Below are 18720 nucleotides of genomic sequence, written 5' to 3' on the forward strand. Positions count from 1 at the left end.
AACAACCACCAGAGCTCATTGGTCTGAGCCAGCACACAGTGAGGAGCTCATCGGTCTGAGCCGGCGCACAGTGAGGAGCTCATCTGTCTGAGCCGGCGCACAGTGAGGAGCTCATTGGTCTGAGCCGGCGCACAGTGGGGAGCTCATCTGTCTGAGCCGGCGCACAGTGAGGAGCTCATTGGTCTGAGCCAGCGCACAGTAAGAAGCTCATCGGTCTGAGCCGGCGCACAGTGAGGAGCTCATCCTCTTAGCCGGCGCACAGTGAGGAGCTCATCTGTCTGAGCCGGCGCACAGTGGGGAGCTCGTCGGTCTGAGCCGGCACATAGTAAGTGCTTAGTAAACAGCCAGATGCATTGCCCTGATGTCCAGGGAGAGCAGAGCCGTCATGACTGCAGGAAGAAGGCCCCATGTGGTCCCTGCTCCACTTGTCAGTCACTTCATTTGTTAAGTGACTGGGCAGGAAACTACTCCGGAGCCCACTGGCTGCCACGGTGACAGACAGAAAGTGGGCATGGGGCCGGAGCACCTGGCTCCCTTCGCCTCTGAACCCCACAGCCCTCGGCGCCCAAGGCACCGCCGACTTCGGGACGAGAAAGGGATTCTCTGGGTCAGCAGTTTAACAAACTCGGCCCCCAGAGAATCAGGCGCCATTCTCATGGACGTTGAGGTTTGGTGGGAGCTCGGCCACAGATGGTTCACGTCCGGGATGACACCAGCCCCTCCTGCCATAGGCCTGGGGTCCGGCTGCTGCCAGGTCCAAGTTTTCTCTTTAAATCACTTCATCGGGAGCTTCGTGGGCTGGGCTGCAGTCCCCGTGGGCGCTGCGCACAGGGGGTTCTCCCTCCATGGGCAGTGGCTGGTCCTGCCAGGTCCGCACACGTGTCCCACCCCGTGTTCTGTGTTCCCCAGCCGCTCGTTTTCATTCACCGCATTGAACCTGCCATGCTTCCTGTCAGGGTTCGCTTTCCAGAGAAGGAAACGTTCCGTCGCTGTAGACACGGGCCTGTCGGTAACACGCAGGCGCCCGCATTTCGGCACGCTCGTCTCGGTCATGGATGTGCGTGTCACATGAGCCTCACATGCGCCTGGGGGATCCCTCGCCAGACGTGGGCCCGGAGCACGGGCCCCTCACGTGCATCTCACATGGAGCATGCGGGGGGGGGGGGGCCTTTATTTGTGTGTTGGGCAACAGGCACAGGATTTGTCCACTCAGCCAATATTGACGGCCCTACTGTGCGCCAGGCCAAGTGCTTCCTGCTCAGAGAAGGTTAAACCCACCACAGTCCCCATGCTCCTTGACCTCGTGGTAGATGTCAGGGAGGGTTGGAGGTCAGAGGTCAGAGGTGAGAGGCTCTCGAGAAAGGATACTGAGAATGGGTGCTGGGAAGGGGGCCCACGCGGAGCCCTGTGGGGTGAGAGAAGCTGACTTGGTGTAAAATCAGTATTTTCAACAGAAGAGTCAGCCCGGACGGCGTGGCTCAGTGGTGAGTGTCGACCTATGAACCAGGAGGTCATGGTTTGATTCCCGGCCAAGGCACATGCCTGGGTTGCAGGCTCAATCCCCAATGTGGGGTGTACAGGAGGCAGCCGACCCATGATTCTCATCATTGATGTTTCTGTCTCCCTCTCCCTTCCTCTCTGAAATCAATAAAACAAAAAAAACAGTAAGTCGCTGTCCTACTCTTTCTGCACACATGCACACAGACACACACATGGACACACGCACACAGACACGCACAGGCACACATGCACACACGCACACATGCACACGCACGCACACAAAGTCGAGCCTGCAGGATGACGCTCCTGACAAACTGGCCCCCTCTCCCCGGGGTGCGGAGCCTCACGTGTAACAGGCACTGAGGAGCGAGGACACGGAGGACGCAGCTGCTCAGCCCGGGTTGTCGAGGCCCCTCTGAGGTCTGCGGTCTCGGCCCTTGGGCGGGTGGGCGCTGCCTCCACAGGCCTCGCTGGTGCATGCCTGCTGGGGGGTGACCCTCATGTCAGGCGGGCGCCCCTGCAGTGGACGGGAGGCCTGTGCGGCCCCCACTCTGCCCCCTCCAGGCCCTGCAGAGGCCTTGGCGTGGAGCTTGGGGAGGGGTGGCCTGCTAGGTGCAGAGGTCTGCACGGGACCCCCTCCCTCAGGGTCGCCCAGGGCCTCTGGCTCTGCTGCTCGTGCCTGTCCCCTTAGGCCCCAGGGCAGCTGAGTTAGCGCCCGCCCCCCCCACCCCCCGTGGGGGCCTCGAGCCTGGAGACCTGGGCTGTGTCCAGTGTTTGGGGGTGTCCTGACCTGTGGGATCCCAGGGCTGAGCTGTCCTGTGGCCTCTACAGAGAGAAGCAGCTCTGACCGTGATGAGCTGGTCCTTTGACCCCACCCGACGCTGCTGCACCTCTTTTTCTTACCGTGTGACCCCGACCGGATGCACCGTTCCCAGTGCTCAGGTCCGAGGCTTCTGCAGCCTCTCTGACCGAGACCCAGGACACTGTCTCCTCGGAGATGCCCTCCTGCCCGGCCTCTGCTGTCACCCCTCACAGGCCCCCGCGGTTCTGAGTCCTGTCCCCACGGACCCGGTTCTGCTTACACCAGGGGTTCTCAACCTGTGGGTCACGACCCCTTTGGGGGTCAAACGACCCTTTCACAGGGGCCGCCTAAGACCATCGGAAAACACATATATAATTACATACTGTTTTTGTGATTAATCACTGTGCTTTAATTATGTTCAATTTGTAACAATGAAAATACATCCTGCATATCAGATATTTACATGACGATTCATAACAGTAGCAACATTACAACGAGAATAATTTTATGGTTGGGGGTCACCACAACATGAGGGCCGCGGCGTTAGGAAGGTTGAGAACCACTGGCTGTCACTCACACGGCACATGAAGGGGATTACGTACCGTGTGCTCTTTTATTTCCTCGTCCGTCTTCCACTCAGTATCTGAGCTTCTCCTTGGTACCGCGCATCAATAAGCTTTTTAAAAATTGCCGAGTAGGATTTCTTTGTGTGAATTCACCAGAGTGGATTCGTCCGGCGTCCTGTTGAGGGACATGGGCTGTATCCAGTTTAGAGATGCGATGGGCCTCCTGTGCACGGCTCTCTGAGGACGTGTGTTATTTCTTAGGCAAATACCGAGGAGCAGGCTGCCTGCGTCACAGTGTAGGTGACGTTAGCAGCCAGGATGTGGCTGGGTCATAGGTTCACTCATGTTTGCTCCAAGTTCCAAGGCCTCGGGGTCGGGCCGCGGCGTAAAGTGGGGTTTCCGGGGGCGGACGAGTCCCGAGGCCCAGAGGAGGCCTGTGGTTGACGCGGGTCCAGTGGCTCCCTGTACAGTTGGCTTCGCCGTCACGTTCCCATCGTGGTTTTCACGCTGATCCGTGCAGGCCTCTCCCGTTAGCCCCCGGAAAGGTCAGAGGTCGTGCCGAACACAGACATTCCCGGGCCAGGCATGGAGGCTGGAAGGGTGAACCCCTAGTGGTCTCGGCCGAGTTAATAGAAGGAGACCACGGCCATGGGAGGGTGTGAGCCCCTGGCTGCCTGCAGGTTCTCGCCGGCCTTCACTAAGGACGGTGCTTCTCGGGGCCAGGACGGGCAGAGGCCTGGCGTCGGACGGGTCGGCGCTTCTTGCTCCGCGTGCCGCCTGCCCGTCATGGAAGTTGGGGGAGGGAGGCTGTTAGAGCAGCCGAGGCCACAGCCCCCCCCCCCCCCCCCCATGAGTGCGGAGAGCAGTCAGGAAGAGAACATGAGCCAAAGAGCTGACGAGGCCGCGCCAGCAGGAGTAACCTGAGCTGAATGGGCCTCTGGACCCTTTTCCTTTCTCAGGAAAAATAAACCTCCCACTGTTTGGACACAGACCCTTTGGATGGCTCTGGGGCCAGCTCTGGGCCGAGCTCCCTGGCCCAGTGCCTGCTCCCGATCACGTACTGTCACAACCTCGGTGCCCACAGACCCTCCTCCCGCCGTCTCCCAGGGTGGCGGGAATGTGGCTCAGAACGCGATTTCGGGGGCGGCGTGCGATGCTGAGCGTGGGAAAAGCAGACAAGTCCCTCCCGTGGGCCCTGCCCACCCCCCATGCACGCTGCCTTGTCTGTGGAAGCTCTCGGGACGCACGCCAGCGCCTGCCTGCACACGGCTCACGGAGCAGCTAGAGCAGCTGAGCCGCAGCCTCCCTTGCAGTCCCTTCCGGGCCCTGAGGTCCGAGGTGCACGGAGCTTCCTCGGGTCAGCAGACCCTGTTGCAGAAAAGTCACACCAGACACCGTGGGTGCCCCGCCTCCCGGACGTGAAGGGGACTCCCCGCTCCTGGGAGAACCTGCTCCACGTGCGAAGGGGGAGCAGCAGGCCTGTGGGGCGCGGCCTCGGTGTGGGTGTTACACACAAAGTGCTGACTGCGTTGTGGTGGTTTCTGCTGCTCTCTTTCGGGGTGGGAGGCTGTAACAGCCTTATTGGCTATTAGAGGCCCAATGCACAAATTCGTGCACCAGTGGGGTCCCTCGGCCTGGCTTGTGGGATTGAGCCGAAACCGGCTCTCTGACATCCCCCAGGGGTCCTGGATTGCGAGAGGGTGCAGGCCAAACAATCCAGGACCCCTAGCTCCTAACTGAACGCCTGCCTGCCTGCCTGATTGCACCTAACCACTCTGCCTGCTGGCCTGCTCACCCCCAACTGACCCCCAACAGCCTGCTTGCCCCCAGCTGCCCCCCTGCCAACCTGATTGCCCCCCAACTGCCCCTCACTGCCGGCCTGCTCGCCCCCTACTGCCCCCCCATCAGCCTGATAACCTCCAACTGCCCTCCCCTCCTGGCCTGATCACCCCTAACCACCTCTGCCTCGGCCCCGCCACCATGGCTTTGTCTGGAAGGACGTCCGGGAAGGTCTCCCAGTCTAATTAGCATATTTTCCTTTTATTAGTATAGATAGAAGCCTGGTGCATGGGTGGGGGGCAGCTGGTCTCCCCTGTAGAGGGTCCCGGATCAGGGTGGGGGTCCCTTTGGGGGGCCGGGTTGGCCTGGGCGGGGGGCTGAGGGCCATTTTCAGGCTGGCCACAACTGAGGTCCCTGCTGGGGGGTGTGGCTGGCCTGGGTGAGGGGCTAAGGGCTGTTTGGGGGCAGTTTGCAGGCCGGCCAAGTCCCCGGCTTTGTCTGGAAGGACGTCCGGAAGGTCTCCTGGTCTAATTAGCATATGACTCTTTTATTAGTACAGATAATTCACACGTCACACAGTTCACCTTCCAGTGTGTACAGTGCAGCGGGATTTAGCATATTCACAAGGCGTGCAGTCATCACCACAGTTGAGTTGAGGACATTTTTCTCCCCACAAGAAGCCCCATACGTAGTCCCCACCCCATGGGCCCCAGGCTGCACTAACCACTTTCTGTCATAGACTTGGCTGTTCTGGGCGTTTCATAAAATGGAGTCGTACGCCATGTGCCTTCTGCACCTGGTCACGGCGTCACGTGCACCCCTGTCACAGCAGCATCGGTATTGGGGCGGCTTTTTGAGAACCTTGTCTTCCTTGTAGAAGGTACAGAATGAAATACCAGCTTTTCACTCTACCCAGCATGTGGCAGCAGCTACTCCTGGTCTGTGCGTCTGTCTCAGACTTTTGATAATCCAGCTCCACACACAGTTCACCGGCTCATGCTCTGAGCTCACCGTGCAAACGAAAGTGCGTCCACATCCTGCCGGGTGAGCGTGAACTCGGGCCACATGCAGCCAGGGTCACCCGGGCGGAGAGGATGTTCTGGGAGCTTCTACACGCCCGGTAAATGTTTGACAAATATCTGAAGCTGTGGACCTGCTCTGGCAGCACCTGTTAAACCCTTGCAGACGTGTAAACACTGGAAGCGAAGGCCGTTTTTCCTGAGTTTCTCTCCTTAACGTTATTTCTGCGAAGGAACATGAAGAGCTGCTCCCCTCTGGATGGTGAGGGAGAGGAGACCCAGGATTCTGTGTTTGGAACCAATGAAATAGCAGCAGATGCGCCGGCCGCCTGCCCGTCCCCATCGCTCCCTGTGGTTTGCTGTCCTCTCGGGGGAAGAATTATTGCACAGAGCAGCCCGGATGCCCAGCTGTTGGTGGTGGGAGAGGTTTGGTTGAGGGTCGCCGTCTGCTTAGTTCACTGAGTGAGCGGGAGCATGTTTCCCAGCTGAGCTCTGCGGTGGTGGTGGTGGTGGTGGTGGCGACAGGTGCCATATGAGCAGGTGAGCCTGGCTGGGCAGGGCTCGGTGCTGGGAGAGCCCAGCGCTCACCCCTCTCCCTCCTTCCTCCAGGACTGAGGGACCGAGGAACCAGGCTTCCGGAGGTGGCCTGCCTGCCCCAGCTTCCGGAGCCCCTGGGCTGGACCAGCCTCACTGGGCATGTCCTGTCCCGGGCCCTCCGGTCCAGAGGGGAGCAGTAGGGAGTCCACAGCCAGCTCACCCCATTCAGGCTGCCCACGCGGATCCGGGGCAATGTGGAGGGCGGGGGGTGGGGAGGAAGAGGAGAGACCAAGAGGCCCTGAGGTAGAGCACCTTTTAGATTGTTTCTGTTCCCATCAGCGGCCTGTCAGCCGTGAGCCCCGCTGTCTCCAGTGCTGTCGCAGGGCCTGTGCCCCCCCACACCTGCTGCCCCTTCTCTCCGCTCTGCCCCCCTCCCCTCCCACTGCAGCCCACCCAGCCCGAGAGGCCTTTGCTTGGGCATCGAGACATTGCCGTGGGCCGGGATGGGCCCTCGTTCAGCTCCGTGGAGGCCCTCCCTGCTTTCCTGATGACTCAGTCCCATAATTGTTTCCCAGCAAAGGCTGTCTCCCCAGTAGGTGTGGGGACAGCGTGGTCTTACCCTCTCTCCCTGTGACCTCAGAAGGGACTTGGGGTGCCGGCCCTTCCTTCCCTAAGGGACTTGGGGTGCCGGCCCTTCCTTCCTTGGGGTGCCCGGCGGGCGGGCTCCTCTGGGCTGCGTCTCTCGGACCTTCTGCAGTCGGTGGCCTCCTCTCAGCGGCGGTGCACACGCCGCTCCCTGCAGCCGGGCAGCTCCCTCTGCAAACACGCAGGTGCCCTGGAGCCGCCACCATCGCCATGTCACGGCCGGCCCAGGTGTCAGCTGCAGCGGCTGCACAAGGCCCTGCGTGACCAGGAAGGGACCACACAGCCTGGGTGCTAGCACCTCGACTCAGTAACATAAGACCACGGGTCTGGGCGTGGCGCGTCGCTATGGACAGCAGTTAGACTGAGAGGAGAGCTGGGGAGAAGCCTTGGCCTCGCTTTTCACTCTTTCTCGGGCCGGGAGGAGGGTGCCCGGGGGCCATGGTGACCCCGTGGCCGGCTCTCAGGATGGTGGGGAGTTGTCTTCCCTCCGAGGGTGGCATAGTCCTTCCCAGGTGCATGGCCCACGCAGAGAGTCGTGGCTGCTGGACCCCAGAAAGCGTGCCTGAGAGAGAGACTGGGGCTGAGGACGGCAGGGTGGTCACCCCCCGGCCCCCAGAACCTGGGCTCAGGAGGACACAACTTACCCGAAACTCCCTGGGCAGCGTCACCTGCAGAGCGGGCCCAGCTCAGACACCGACTGTGGGCCAAGTGAGCAGTGCTGCCCTCCCTGCGATGCTCTCGATGAGATGCCTGTGGCCTCTCGGTAGGTTCTGTTCTGTCCTCACGGTCAGCCCCTGGGGCAGCCGCCAGGGGTTCTCTCCTGTGCAGAGGAGCAGCGGGGAGGCTCGGGTCAGGTAGCCACGTTCTCAGAGCGACGGGCTGGCGTGGGAGCCCTGACCCCACGCAGACCCACTCCTGCTGCTGTTCCATCGGATTAAGGACAGAAAAGCAGGGACAGGGGTGGGGCGGGGGCCACACTGGTCCTGCCCGCGCTGCTGAGTCTTGCGAAGGAAGGCGATGCTGACATGTGCCACAGAGTGTGCCACGCGTGGATGGGCCCTGAGGACCTGTGTTCAGTGAGACGGCCAGTCTCTGAGGGACAGACACCACACGGTCCCACTCATCTGATGACGCGGAGTCGTCAGTCGCAGGGACAGAGGTGGCGTGGCCAGGAGGAGCCGAGGGAGGAAGGGGTTTAATGGGGACGAGTCTCCGTGTCGTGTGTTTTCCCACAATTGGAAAAGTACTCACGTTTGTTGAGTGCGCGCTGAATGCCAAGCACGACAGACGTCTCCCGTGGTTCTCGAAGTAGCCCTCTGGGAGGCAGGGCCGCCTCACTCTCTGGAGGTGCAGCCTGAGGTTTGGTCACAGTCTCCGGTGGTGGCCGGAGTGAGTGACACCCGTGCACGTCCGCGATGTGCGAGTGGGGCTCCCTCCCTGCCAGGCGCTGGCCCTGGAGAGCAGAGGCCGCGAGTTGCGGGTCCCCCGGTCCTGAGAGCAGGAAGTGGTCTCCCTCTGCCTCTGGAGGCTGGGCCTCCTCAGGCTCGGGCTCCCCGGTTCCCCGGGGCCTGGGCGTGGGGATCACCGCGGGCATCCACTGCAGTGGCCTCGGTGGGGGGCGTGACCTCGCTGCCTTCCTTACAGACCACAGTGATCGCCTACGTGAAGCCCTCGGACCTCAAGAAGGACATGAACGAGACCTTCAGGGAGAAGTTCCCTCACATCAAGTTAACGCTCAGCAAAATCAGGAGGTAGGTGGCCGTCCTCTCGAGCTCCCTCAGCCCCTCCCAGCGCCCATCACACGTGGTCTGGACGGCGGTTCAAGCGAAAGGTGGGCACGTTCAGCAAAGAGACTCCTGAGCCCTGGCGGTGGCTCAGTGGTTAGGGCGCCCCCAAGGGTCTCCGGTTTGCTTTTCAGTCAAGGGCACAGACATGGCTGCAGGTTGGATTGCGGCCTTAGCTGGCGGGGGGGGGGGGGGTTAGGGGAAAGGGTGGCAACCAATCGATGTGTCTCTCACATCAATGTTTCTCTCTCCCTCTCTTCCTCTCTCCCTCTTCCTCTCTCTCCCTCTCTTCCTCTCTCTCTAAAAATCAATGGGAAAATGTCCTTGGGTGAGAACTAACAAAGGCCTATGAGGGGCTAGCTGCTGGGAGGACCTCTGTGAGTGCCAGGGCAGAGGGCAGGGGGCAGAGGGCAGAGGGCGGTCTCATGGCAGGAGCTGGCAAGGACCAGGGAAGGCGCCTGTTTCTGCTGTCATTTCTGCAGCCCACCGTTCAGTCCGATTTATGTTACGGGAAACAGCATAGAGACACGGGTTCCCTGCGTTCTCAGATGCAGGCAAAGCAGGAGAGAGGAGCTGGGCCCTGGGTCTGAAATGGGTCCCTGCCCACAGCCACTCCCAGGAGGGACGGCCGAGCCCTGTCTTGCAGCAAAGCAGCCGAAGCAAAATCACGTTCCCTCATGGCTGATGGGGGCGCATGTCTGCCGGCCAAGCCATCTCTGGCTACACCAGAGGGAAACCGGCATGTGAGGCCTGTGTGCCAGGAGAGCGTGTGTGTGTGCGTGTGTGTGTGTGTGCATGTGCGTGTGTGTGTGCATGGTAATGGGGCTGGACTGCGTGTAACAACGCCATGTTGGAGTAAGTGCCAGTACTTATGTCCGCGTGAATCTTGGTGCTGAGCTGGTGCTGGCGTGTTGGGTTTGACCAAAGATAAGACGGTCACTCTGTCCTCTCGCTGGGCAGCCGCCCTGAGCTCACGGGGGTGCTGAGCCTGACCGTCTGACGTCAGTAACGAACGTGACCGTCACTCCACAGCGCTGACTCCAGACGCCCACCTCACGGCCGTCTCTGTCTCTGGCAGGACCTCGTCCCTCCTGTGGGGTCCCTCTTCCATCTGGGCAGCTCTCCGAGTGTCCAGGGACCCCGTCCGCCCTGGGGTCCAGTGTGCGCCTGTGCCGTGTGGTCTAGACCACGGTCGCCAACCTCTCGGACCTTGCGGACCACCGGTTGGCGACTGCCGGTCTAGATGAGTCTCTTCCCCACGCGACGCAGCATCTCACTCACGGTTTAGTGCCCGTCCCCTGGGGGACGGCAGGGCAGTACTTTCTGGGTGAAGTCTTGTCCTCGGGGCCTGGTGCTCAGGCTCCAACAGGCCCCTCCCGCCCCTCCAGCCTGAAGCGCGAGATGCGGAAGCTGGCGCAGGAGGACTGCGGCTTCGAGGAGCCCACGGTGGCCATGGCCTTCGTCTACTTCGAGAAGCTCGCCCTCAAGGGGAAGCTGAACAAGCAGAACCGGAAACTCTGCGCGGGGGCCTGTGTGCTGCTGGCGGCCAAGATCGGCAGCGACCTCAGGAAGCACGAGGTCAAGCACCTGATTGATGTGAGTGGCCGGGGCCGGGGCCAGCTGCACTGTCTCAGCCACGGAGCCAGGGAAATGCCACGGGTCTCGTGGGCAGTCACCCCAGGGCGTCCATCACACACGGGCCACCGGCCTCGGCCTCGGCGGCCGCCTCTTCAGGGGAGGGCGCGGGTTTCTCCGCTCTCTCAAAGGAGACCCCCTGGGCATGAGGAAACGCTCGGCTCCTTAGGCGAGTACATGAGGCCTGCTTCACGGCACTGAGTTCACGGAGAACGTGGGGGGAGCCAGCAGGGAGGGGGCAGCTGCCACCGAAGAGAGAGTGTGTCACGTTCCTACGAGGAGGAGCGTGCTAGCTCAGGCTGCCACAGCCAGTGCCCCCAAAACCACAGCCAGTGCCCCACATGCCAAGCCAGTATCCCCACGCCACAGTCAGGGCCTCACACGCCACAGCCAATACCCCACACACCACAGCCAGTGCCCCCAAAACCACAGCCAGTGCCCCACACGCCACAGCCAGTGCCCACATGCCACAGCCAGTACCCCCACACCACAGCCAGTACCCCACACGCCACAGCAAGTACCCACATGCCACAGCCAATACCCACACACCACAGGCAGTACCCACATGCCACAGCCAATACCCCACACGCCACAGCCAATACCCACACGCCACAGCCAGTACCCACACGCCACAGCCAGTGCCCACATGCCACAGCCAGTACCCCACACACCACAGCCAGTACCCCACATGCCACAGCCAGTGCCCCACACACCACAGGCAGTACCCACACGCCACAGCCAATATCCCATACGCCATAACAAGTGCCCCTCGCCACAGCCAGTGCCCACACTCCACAGCACTAGTCCCGTCGCGAGAACTCCCTCTGCTCCTGAGCTGCTCCACGGCCTTGCCCACCATCCGTTTCTCTGTAAACCTCCCTGGCGGTGGGTAGAGGCGTCACACGTGGAGAAAGCCTGGGATTTCGGTCTTTAACACTAACGTGCCTTTGGGTTTCTCTCTTTCTGTTGCAGAAACTGGAAGAGAAGTTCCGGGTGAGCAGACGAGAGCTGATCGCCTTCGAGTTCCCGGTGTTGGTGGCCTTGGAATTTGCCCTTCACCTGCCGGAGCACGAGGTCATGCCCCATTACAGACGCCTGGTCCAAAGCTCCTAGCGCAGGCCCAGAGGCCAGGATGTTTGCTGGTGCCAGCAGAGCTCCTAGCACAGGCCCGGAGGCCAGGATGTTTGCTGGTGCCGGCAGAGCTCCTAGCACAGGCCCGAGGGCCGGGCACTTCCTGGTACCAGCAGAGCTCCTAGCACAGGCCCGAGGGCTGGGTGCTTCCTGGTGCCAGCAGAGCTCCTAGCACAGGCCCGAGGGCTGGGTGCTTCCTGGTGCTGGTGGAACTCCTAGCACAGGCCCGGGGGCCGGAGGCTTCCCCCAGTGGAAGAGCCACGCCACTGCTGGAGCTCAGCACACAGGACTCCTCCCAACGTGCTTGTGCAGAGGCTGCCGGGGACCTTTCCAGGAGCCTGGTCTGCTGGCTGAGAGTCCCTGGGAGCTGTGACTACCCACCGGGGGAGGGGAGGCCTGGGCGGAAGACACGGTGGCCCTCTGGGCTGTCCACCAGCAAGAGTTCTTACGGCCCCCCCCAACCCCCCCAGTTCTCCTCCCGGGCACACACAGACCTGCCGGCCGGTCCAGAACTCTCCAGACCCACGCCACGTCTGAGCGTCAAGCCAGAGCAGAGCAGGGACGACAGCGTGGACATGTGGAGGGAAGCTTTACAAAGACGCCCTCGCAGGGTCAGAAGAGGGTGCCAGGGTGTCTCTCTACCAGTTGTTGGAGGGCACTGTCCCCGGGGGTGTGTGCCTGCGTGAGTGTCAGTGTGTCTGAGAGATGCTGCCTCAGCCCTGAGCCCCAGCCAGCCCTGCCCCCTTAGCACAGACCTCGCCTGGGACTCCTCACCAGGGGACTCCTGGCCTGGGGACCCCTCGCCTGGGACTCCTCGCCTGGGGACTCCTCGCCTGGGGACCCCTCGCCTGGGACTCCTCGCCTGGGACCCCTCGCCCAGGGCCATGAGCCAGGCTGGCCTTGATGGTGGTTTCTGGAGAACTCTGAGTAGCCATCGCTCTCTCAGTACCAGGTGGTCTGACAGCTGTGCCCCCAGATAAAGACCTGGCTTCTGTCGCTTCCGCCCCCCACGGGACAAGAGCCAGTCCTCGTGTTGGGGTCCCGCGGGAAGGGTGCTGGCGGCTCCGCACCTTCCTGCCTCCGACCTCCGTGCAGGTGTTCACCCGCCCTTGCCCATGGGGCCGGCGGGGCAGCGCCCCGCACTGGGCCCGGTGCTCTATGTTAGAGTGCACGCTAGGCACTTTGTTGTGCTGTATGTACATACGTCACCGTGTTTTATAAAATCAGAACAAGGGTAAGACACGGCTCATACCAGAGGCTTTTAGCCCCTGGCACCAGCTGCCTCGGGCTGAGCCTGTGCCCGTTGGAGAGGCGGCGAGCTCACCCCTGTGTTCGGGCTGTGCTGACGGCTGGGACTACCTGTACGTGACCAACCTGCATTCACCGCCTGTAGTCACCACGTCTTCACCTTAAAGCCCGAGAGACGTGCCCACCAAGGTCCGCCCAAGGGGAATGCCTGTGGCCGTGTAAAGAGAATTAAAGTATTTTATTGTTTCTATATCCGTGTGTGTGTCTGTGTCTACGTGTGTGTGTCTACGTGTGTGTGTGTGTCTGTGTACACACGTGTCTCAGTGGTCACCCCGCCCTGCATCACTGATGCTCCTGCCGCCGTTCCCACTGCAGACCTCACACAGGAAGCGAAGCCTCTCACATCTCCAGGGCAGGGTTGGCGAGTGGGGGTTGGGCGCAGCCTTCCTAGTGGCCTGGACCGAACTTGCTGGCACAGGTCAGAGGTTCTGGTGCCGCTAGAGAGTAAACAGGAGGCTCCCGATTGGCTGTGTTCGGCGCTAAGCAGTTGCTGAATGTTCCCTTTGCTGGAGTGTGTGTAAGGGATTTTGTGGAGGGTCTGGCTGGACCCGCTAAGATTTAGGGCCCTGCAGCGGGTGAGGCAGATCTGGGAAGGAGCCCAGTGCTCCAAGCGTCTCCATCCCTTGAGGCCCCACATGCCCTGGGCCCTGCTCTCCCCGTGTCTTCCCCCAGCTCCCAAGTGGCCCTGGCTCTCGGCCCCCCCATCCCCCAGAGGCCTGGGGAGCGGGAAGCCTCTGCCAGGCAGGGCCATGTCCCCCCCCCCAACCTCGGACTGAGCCTGGAATGTCTGATGGGTGACAGGCCCTGGCCCAGCCGAGGGGGGAAGCGGATGCTCCGGGTGTGGGCTTGTTTGGTGTTATCATTTCCTTCTACACATTGTTGGTCCTTTGGTTCAAAAGACTCAAGTCTCACACTGCTGTGGCCTGTGGGCTGTGAGTGAGGGGCTTTCGAGTTGAATTTAGTTGCGGGGGGGATGAAAGATGTGTGTCCAGAGGTCTGTCCATAGCATGAGACCATCTGTACGTCACCCCGAGGGAAAGACAGCCAAGAGGGGGCTGGGGGAGGGGGCGCTCGCTGCCAGAGCCGCTCAGGAGTCTGGTGGGTGCGTCTCAGACACGGCCTCAGCCCTGGGCTTGGAAGGGGTCAGGACGAGGCCACTCAGCACATTCTAGACCAGTGGCTCCCAACGTGGGCACACGCCCCACAGGGGGCAGTTTGACTTTTAAGGGGGGCGATTCGAGAATGAGTATTAACAGTGAGCTTTTTGCATTTCTTATGGGTCTAGGGGCCTCCTATACAGCATATAGATTGTGATATATTTATGCATTTCAGTTCTCTATTATGTTTCGAAACTTTATTTGCTATTTTCTCATATCACTTCATATTATTTTAACAATTTCTAGTGATGTCTTTCTCAGCACTTCCACTGTCCTTGCGTGCTTTTATTTTTCTCTTTTGTGGATGCCATGTTGCTTGGAAGCTTGTTTAGACCAAGTTCATGGCCTTTTAGGCTCCCTCCACGTGAATAGGAGCTCGCTTTTTGAATAATAACAATTATATGTCAGGTCGGGGGGGGGGCATCAGGATGTTAGAGATGCTTAGGGGGCGTGGCCAGAAGGCTGGGGACCACTGGTCTAGCCCCTGAGGCCCTGCCCTGCCGCCTCCTCGGCTCCCTGCAGCCCCCACCCCCCACCCCATGCTCCGGGGCAGCACTGGCCTCTCGGCCTGACTTGTTTCCCCAGACTGTCCTGGGGTCCCAGGGCTCCTCGCTGCTTTGTCAGGTGAGAGGTGGGGGGAATGCACCGCGCCCCTGGGAGAAGGTGGTGGGCCTGCTCTGTGCCCTGGGAGGGGCTGGCCTGCCCCCAGCACCTGCCCTGGCCCCGGCCCCGGCAGCCCAGTGACACTTGTGTAGCCGCCACACTCCCCTTTCCCGTCAAACCTGAGCAGGACGCCCCCCAAAGCCACGCATGTTCCTGGTGGGGGGGGGTAACAACAGACCCTGCCATGGCTCCCTCCTCACCCCACAGGCCCTTCTGGGGTGAGCCCTTAGCTACACCCACCCCTCCCCACACACACCACAGACACTGCCTCGCTGATGTGGAATTGGGGTGAGGGTCCCGTCCTCCCATTCTCCCAACAGCCAATAAAGCTGCTTACTGCCCGGCTGCTGAATCCTTTCTCCCTCAGACATTTCCAGGTCAGTGCCTACAGCCAGGCCTCCCTCCTCCGCTCTGGCCTCCCCTAACCCGTCAGGGCCTGGAGCCTTTGGGGGTCCCCCTCCACCCCCACAGTCAGCGGCTGCAGAGGAGGCTGGGCTGGGGAGCAAGGCAGGGCTGAGCCAGGCCATTCTGTCACCTGATGGTGGTGTCTGTCCAGCTACAGAAGTCCTTCAAGTAAAGGGGTTGGGGGGGGCGGAGGGGGCGCCCCAGGGTCTCCCCTCTCCCAGAGGGGCCAGAGCTCCGCCCCAAGGGCCCAGGAGGACAGCTGGCCAGGCCACAGCGGGGTGGGGTGTGGGAGAGAGAGTGCTGAGGGTGGGACCTGAGGACACAGACTGTGAATCGGGACTCACACGACTTCAAAGACTTAAAGGACTGGGAGGAGGTTTCCTGTGCGGCGGCTGCAGGGGTGGCAGGGGGGTTGGGGGGCCCGCAGGGGTGGGAGGCAGACACGAATGAGGTAAAAAGCTGTCAGAGGAGGAAACGGTGGGGGATGAAAAGGGAGGGAGGCGTGGTGCCAACGCTGGGCGCTTCCCTGTGTCGGCTCTAAAAAGGCCCATCTTCACCACGGAGCTGGCAAGTGAAGGTTTAAACCCGAGTTCAACACAAGGCCACGTGGGCACGATCCCACGTGGTCTGTAGAGTGGACCGCGCGCTGCCTGGTCAGCGGGAGGGGCGGAGGGGGATGAAATGCGCTGAAGGAGGCGGTGGTGATGGCTGTAGCACACTGTGAAGGCACTAAGAACCACTGGACTGTCTGCGTGGACTGGGTGCACTTTCAGGCACGAGTTGTATCTCAATAGAGTGGTTGATTTATGTGATTTTTAATTTCGATCCCTGGGTCTTCTCACAGGCCCAGGCCTCCCTGGGAGCAGGATGTGCGTTGCTTTAGGTCTGCGATCGCATGAACGTCCAGCACCTCCCGCTGGGCGGTCTGCCTGCAGCTCACCAACCTGAGGACCGGCCACTCGGCTCCCGCAGGATGGCGGCCGCTCTGCTGGAGACAACGCAGAAGCCGTGGACACGCGGTGAGTGGTGCCAGAGCCAGGATGGCGACCAATGAAGGAGTGAAGGATGCCACTGGCCAGAGTGCGGGCAGCCTGGGACAGCCCCTGGGGTCCCAGCTCTGACTTGGTGCCCTGTTACTAAGCAGCCCCCCACCCCCCGCCTCCTACTTGTCGTGTGACTCTGGACTAAGTCCCCGGATTTCCAGGGCCCACGCTCCCCGAGGTGCAGGCCGTGCCAGGGTGAAGACGGACAGCAGTGGCCGTGCCCTGGCCAGCCCCGTGGGCCTCTCATGCAGCCAGGGGGGGGCTAAGGGGCTGCGTGCTCCTCTGGGGTCCACCCCCACTGCCAGGGAGGGGCTGGGGCTGGGCAGGGGACGGCTACTTCCACCCTCTCTTCCTCCGTCTGAAAATCCTTGGAAAGAGTGTCATCAGGTGAGAACTCATGAAAGAGGGAGGGCTCCCTCCCAGGGTGACTCCTGCTGGGGCTGCAGAGGAGAGAAGCCAATCACCCACAAATACAGGCCAACGCCAGGTTTACCTCCTCACGGCCACAGCAGGTCAGTAACACGCCTCTCGACACAAAGCATATTCTTTGTACAAACAAACCCTCCAACTCGCAGCCACCGAGGCCTCAGGGACCAGGATCCAGAGGAGTGAGCACACGGGTCCTTCGGGTGAGGGGGCCTGGGTGCCTGGAGGGGCCCCTGGTTTACAGACCCCGGGCCCACCCTGCAGGCCACCTCTGGCTGACGTCAAGGCAAGAAATCAGATTTTTAAAAACAACAGGACTCTGGAACATGAGGGTAAAGCTCAAACAACAGAAACTCTTGCTGGAGACTCTTTTATAAAAAGGTCTACAGCTTTGCCGCCCAAGTGCGTGGGGTCCGTCCTGCTGGGATGGGGCCCTTTCAGCTCCAGGAGCCTCCCATTCTCCGCAGACGCCACGGGAGACACACGGCGACCCTTGGACAGACGCCTCTTTCCACGAACAGCAGAGAAGTGGCCTCGGTTACAGAGTCTCGTGGAGCAAAAGAACAAGACTCTGAACCCGGGTTTCCATCTGATCCTCCATCCGCAGACGGCCGGCATCCCGGTGAGGGTCAGAGGAAACCGACTACCTGGACAGCCAGCAGAGACCAGCAAGGACAGGCACTCAAACTCCACGTGTACAGACCCATTCCTGCCGCCTTTCCTCACCGTGTCGGAGGGACACGCAGAAGGAATGGCCATGCCCAACCTGTTCCTCCTGGGCGGAGGGTGGGCAGGAGCCTTCCTGGGGCTGGGGCTCCCATGGCAACCTAGGGGGGTCTCCATGGCGACCTGGGGGGGCTCCCATGGTGACGGGGGGGGGTGGTCCTGCCCTCCTGCATCTCCAAGGGCCCCAGGCCGACACCGGCAGAGGTGAGGAGTCACACACCTCCTCTGAGCAGAGACGTGGATTCAGCACTGTTTCCCTAAACCTTCACTGTGGGCTCAGAATCAAACAACCGTTTCATGCAAATTCATTTCTTTTGAGTCCCATTGAGGCACAGTTTAGTGCTTTAATCCAACCTTTAATTGGCCTGAAAAGTATACTTGTGTTCAAAGGCTGGAACCTCCTCAGATATGGGGAACGAGTGGATTCAGAGCTTTAGGAAGTGACTATAACAGGTGTGTGTCCATGTGAGACGCCTGTTTCTTTTCCCTTGCCCAGGAGGACACCCTCGGCTTATCCACCTCTTTGCTGTGGTGATCGCTTCGTGTCAGGTTAACTGAATGGTGAGCGAAAAAAAAGTGTGAACTTAATATGAACAACCCAACAGAAGGAACACGCACACGTCAGGTCTTTGGCACCCGCTCTGGGGCGATGGCCCCTGCTGGCTTCTCACGGCCAAGCCATGGACGCCCTCGGGAGGGATCCCCGTGAGTGGGTGGGTGAGGCTCGGACCAGCCCACACAAGCGCGAGGAAGGGATGCATGCCCCAGAGGCTCCGAAGATGTAAACACACAAACCAAACCCCAAAGGCCGGGGCGGCCCCCACGGAGCTGAGCAGGGAGAGCAGCGCCTGTGCCGGCTCCAGCAGCGGCCGCATGCAGGCTGGTGAGCGGCGCCTCCACGGGGCGTCCGCACACCCAGAGGTGGGGCTCAGGCGAGCCTCTCGAGGAAGAGGCACCGGTCCATTCTCTGCAGCAGAGACCCGGGAGCTCCTGGCGCAGGGGAAGCGGCCCCCAGCGGTGCTGGGCTTCCTCACCCCCGTCCGAGCTCCGCAGCCGGGCGTCTGCTCCCACGCCGGGCCCCGTTCCATCTCCCTTTCCATCGTCACCTCGTCATCTCGGGGCGCCCCTCCTCTCTGAGAAAAGCAGCAAGGCCTCTCCCAGGCCGCCGAGCAGGAGGCTGCAAAGGAATGGAGAGGTCAGGAGGCTGCCGGGCGCCGAGAGATGCCCCTGGTTCTGCCGTGGGGGCTCCCTCCACCCCACTTCCAGGTCAGGCCCAGGAACCGCCAATCATGCCAAGTCCCCCTGAGCTGAGGTTGGGGGGGGCGGTTTGCAAGGTGGAAGAGGGGCTGTGTCCACTGGCCTGACGGGTGGGGTGTGTGTGTGTGTGTGTGTGTGTGTGTGTGTGTGTGTGTGTGTATGAGACTGTGCCTGGGTCACGCTCTGGAGGAAATACCGCGGGAGGGCTCCCCACGGAGCTGCCGGGCCGTCTGCTAAAGGGGCTGATGCCATGGAGTCTCAAGGGGTCCCTATCGCAGAATTGCTAAGGTGACGACCTCTGAACCCGTTTCGTTTAGATTCACTGCACATCACAGAT

The 18720-nt window shown here is 61.2% G+C and overlaps 2 protein-coding genes across 5 annotated transcripts in view; one reads left to right on the forward strand and one right to left on the reverse strand.

Annotated features, from left to right (window-relative positions):
* The window catches only part of CABLES1 (Cdk5 and Abl enzyme substrate 1), a 76144-nt gene extending 63246 nt beyond the window's left edge, over positions 1 to 12898 (forward strand). For both annotated transcript variants that reach the window (XM_036321881.1, XM_036321880.1), the window contains 3 exons: positions 8493 to 8599; positions 10021 to 10228; positions 11240 to 12898. In XM_036321881.1, coding sequence (XP_036177774.1) covers positions 8493 to 8599; positions 10021 to 10228; positions 11240 to 11380 — 456 coding nt within the window. In that variant the 3' untranslated portion in view covers positions 11381 to 12898. The remainder of the gene's footprint in view (positions 1 to 8492; positions 8600 to 10020; positions 10229 to 11239) is intronic.
* A 3827-nt stretch (positions 12899 to 16725) lies between these two features.
* TMEM241 (transmembrane protein 241) overlaps positions 16726 to 18720 on the reverse strand; it is a 57313-nt gene continuing 55318 nt past the window's right edge. For 2 of the 3 annotated variants that reach the window (XM_036322831.1, XM_036322830.1), the window contains one exon: positions 17435 to 18303. In XM_036322831.1, the coding sequence (XP_036178724.1) occupies positions 18229 to 18303 (75 nt within the window). In that variant the 3' untranslated portion in view covers positions 17435 to 18228. Of the gene's footprint in view, positions 18304 to 18720 lie in introns of all 3 variants that reach the window. The other variant, XM_036322832.1, reaches the window with a different exon arrangement.

The sequence above is a fragment of the Myotis myotis genome, unplaced genomic scaffold (assembly GCF_014108235.1).
Source record: "Myotis myotis isolate mMyoMyo1 unplaced genomic scaffold, mMyoMyo1.p scaffold_m19_p_9, whole genome shotgun sequence".
In the NCBI taxonomy this organism is placed as follows: domain Eukaryota; kingdom Metazoa; phylum Chordata; class Mammalia; order Chiroptera; family Vespertilionidae; genus Myotis; species Myotis myotis.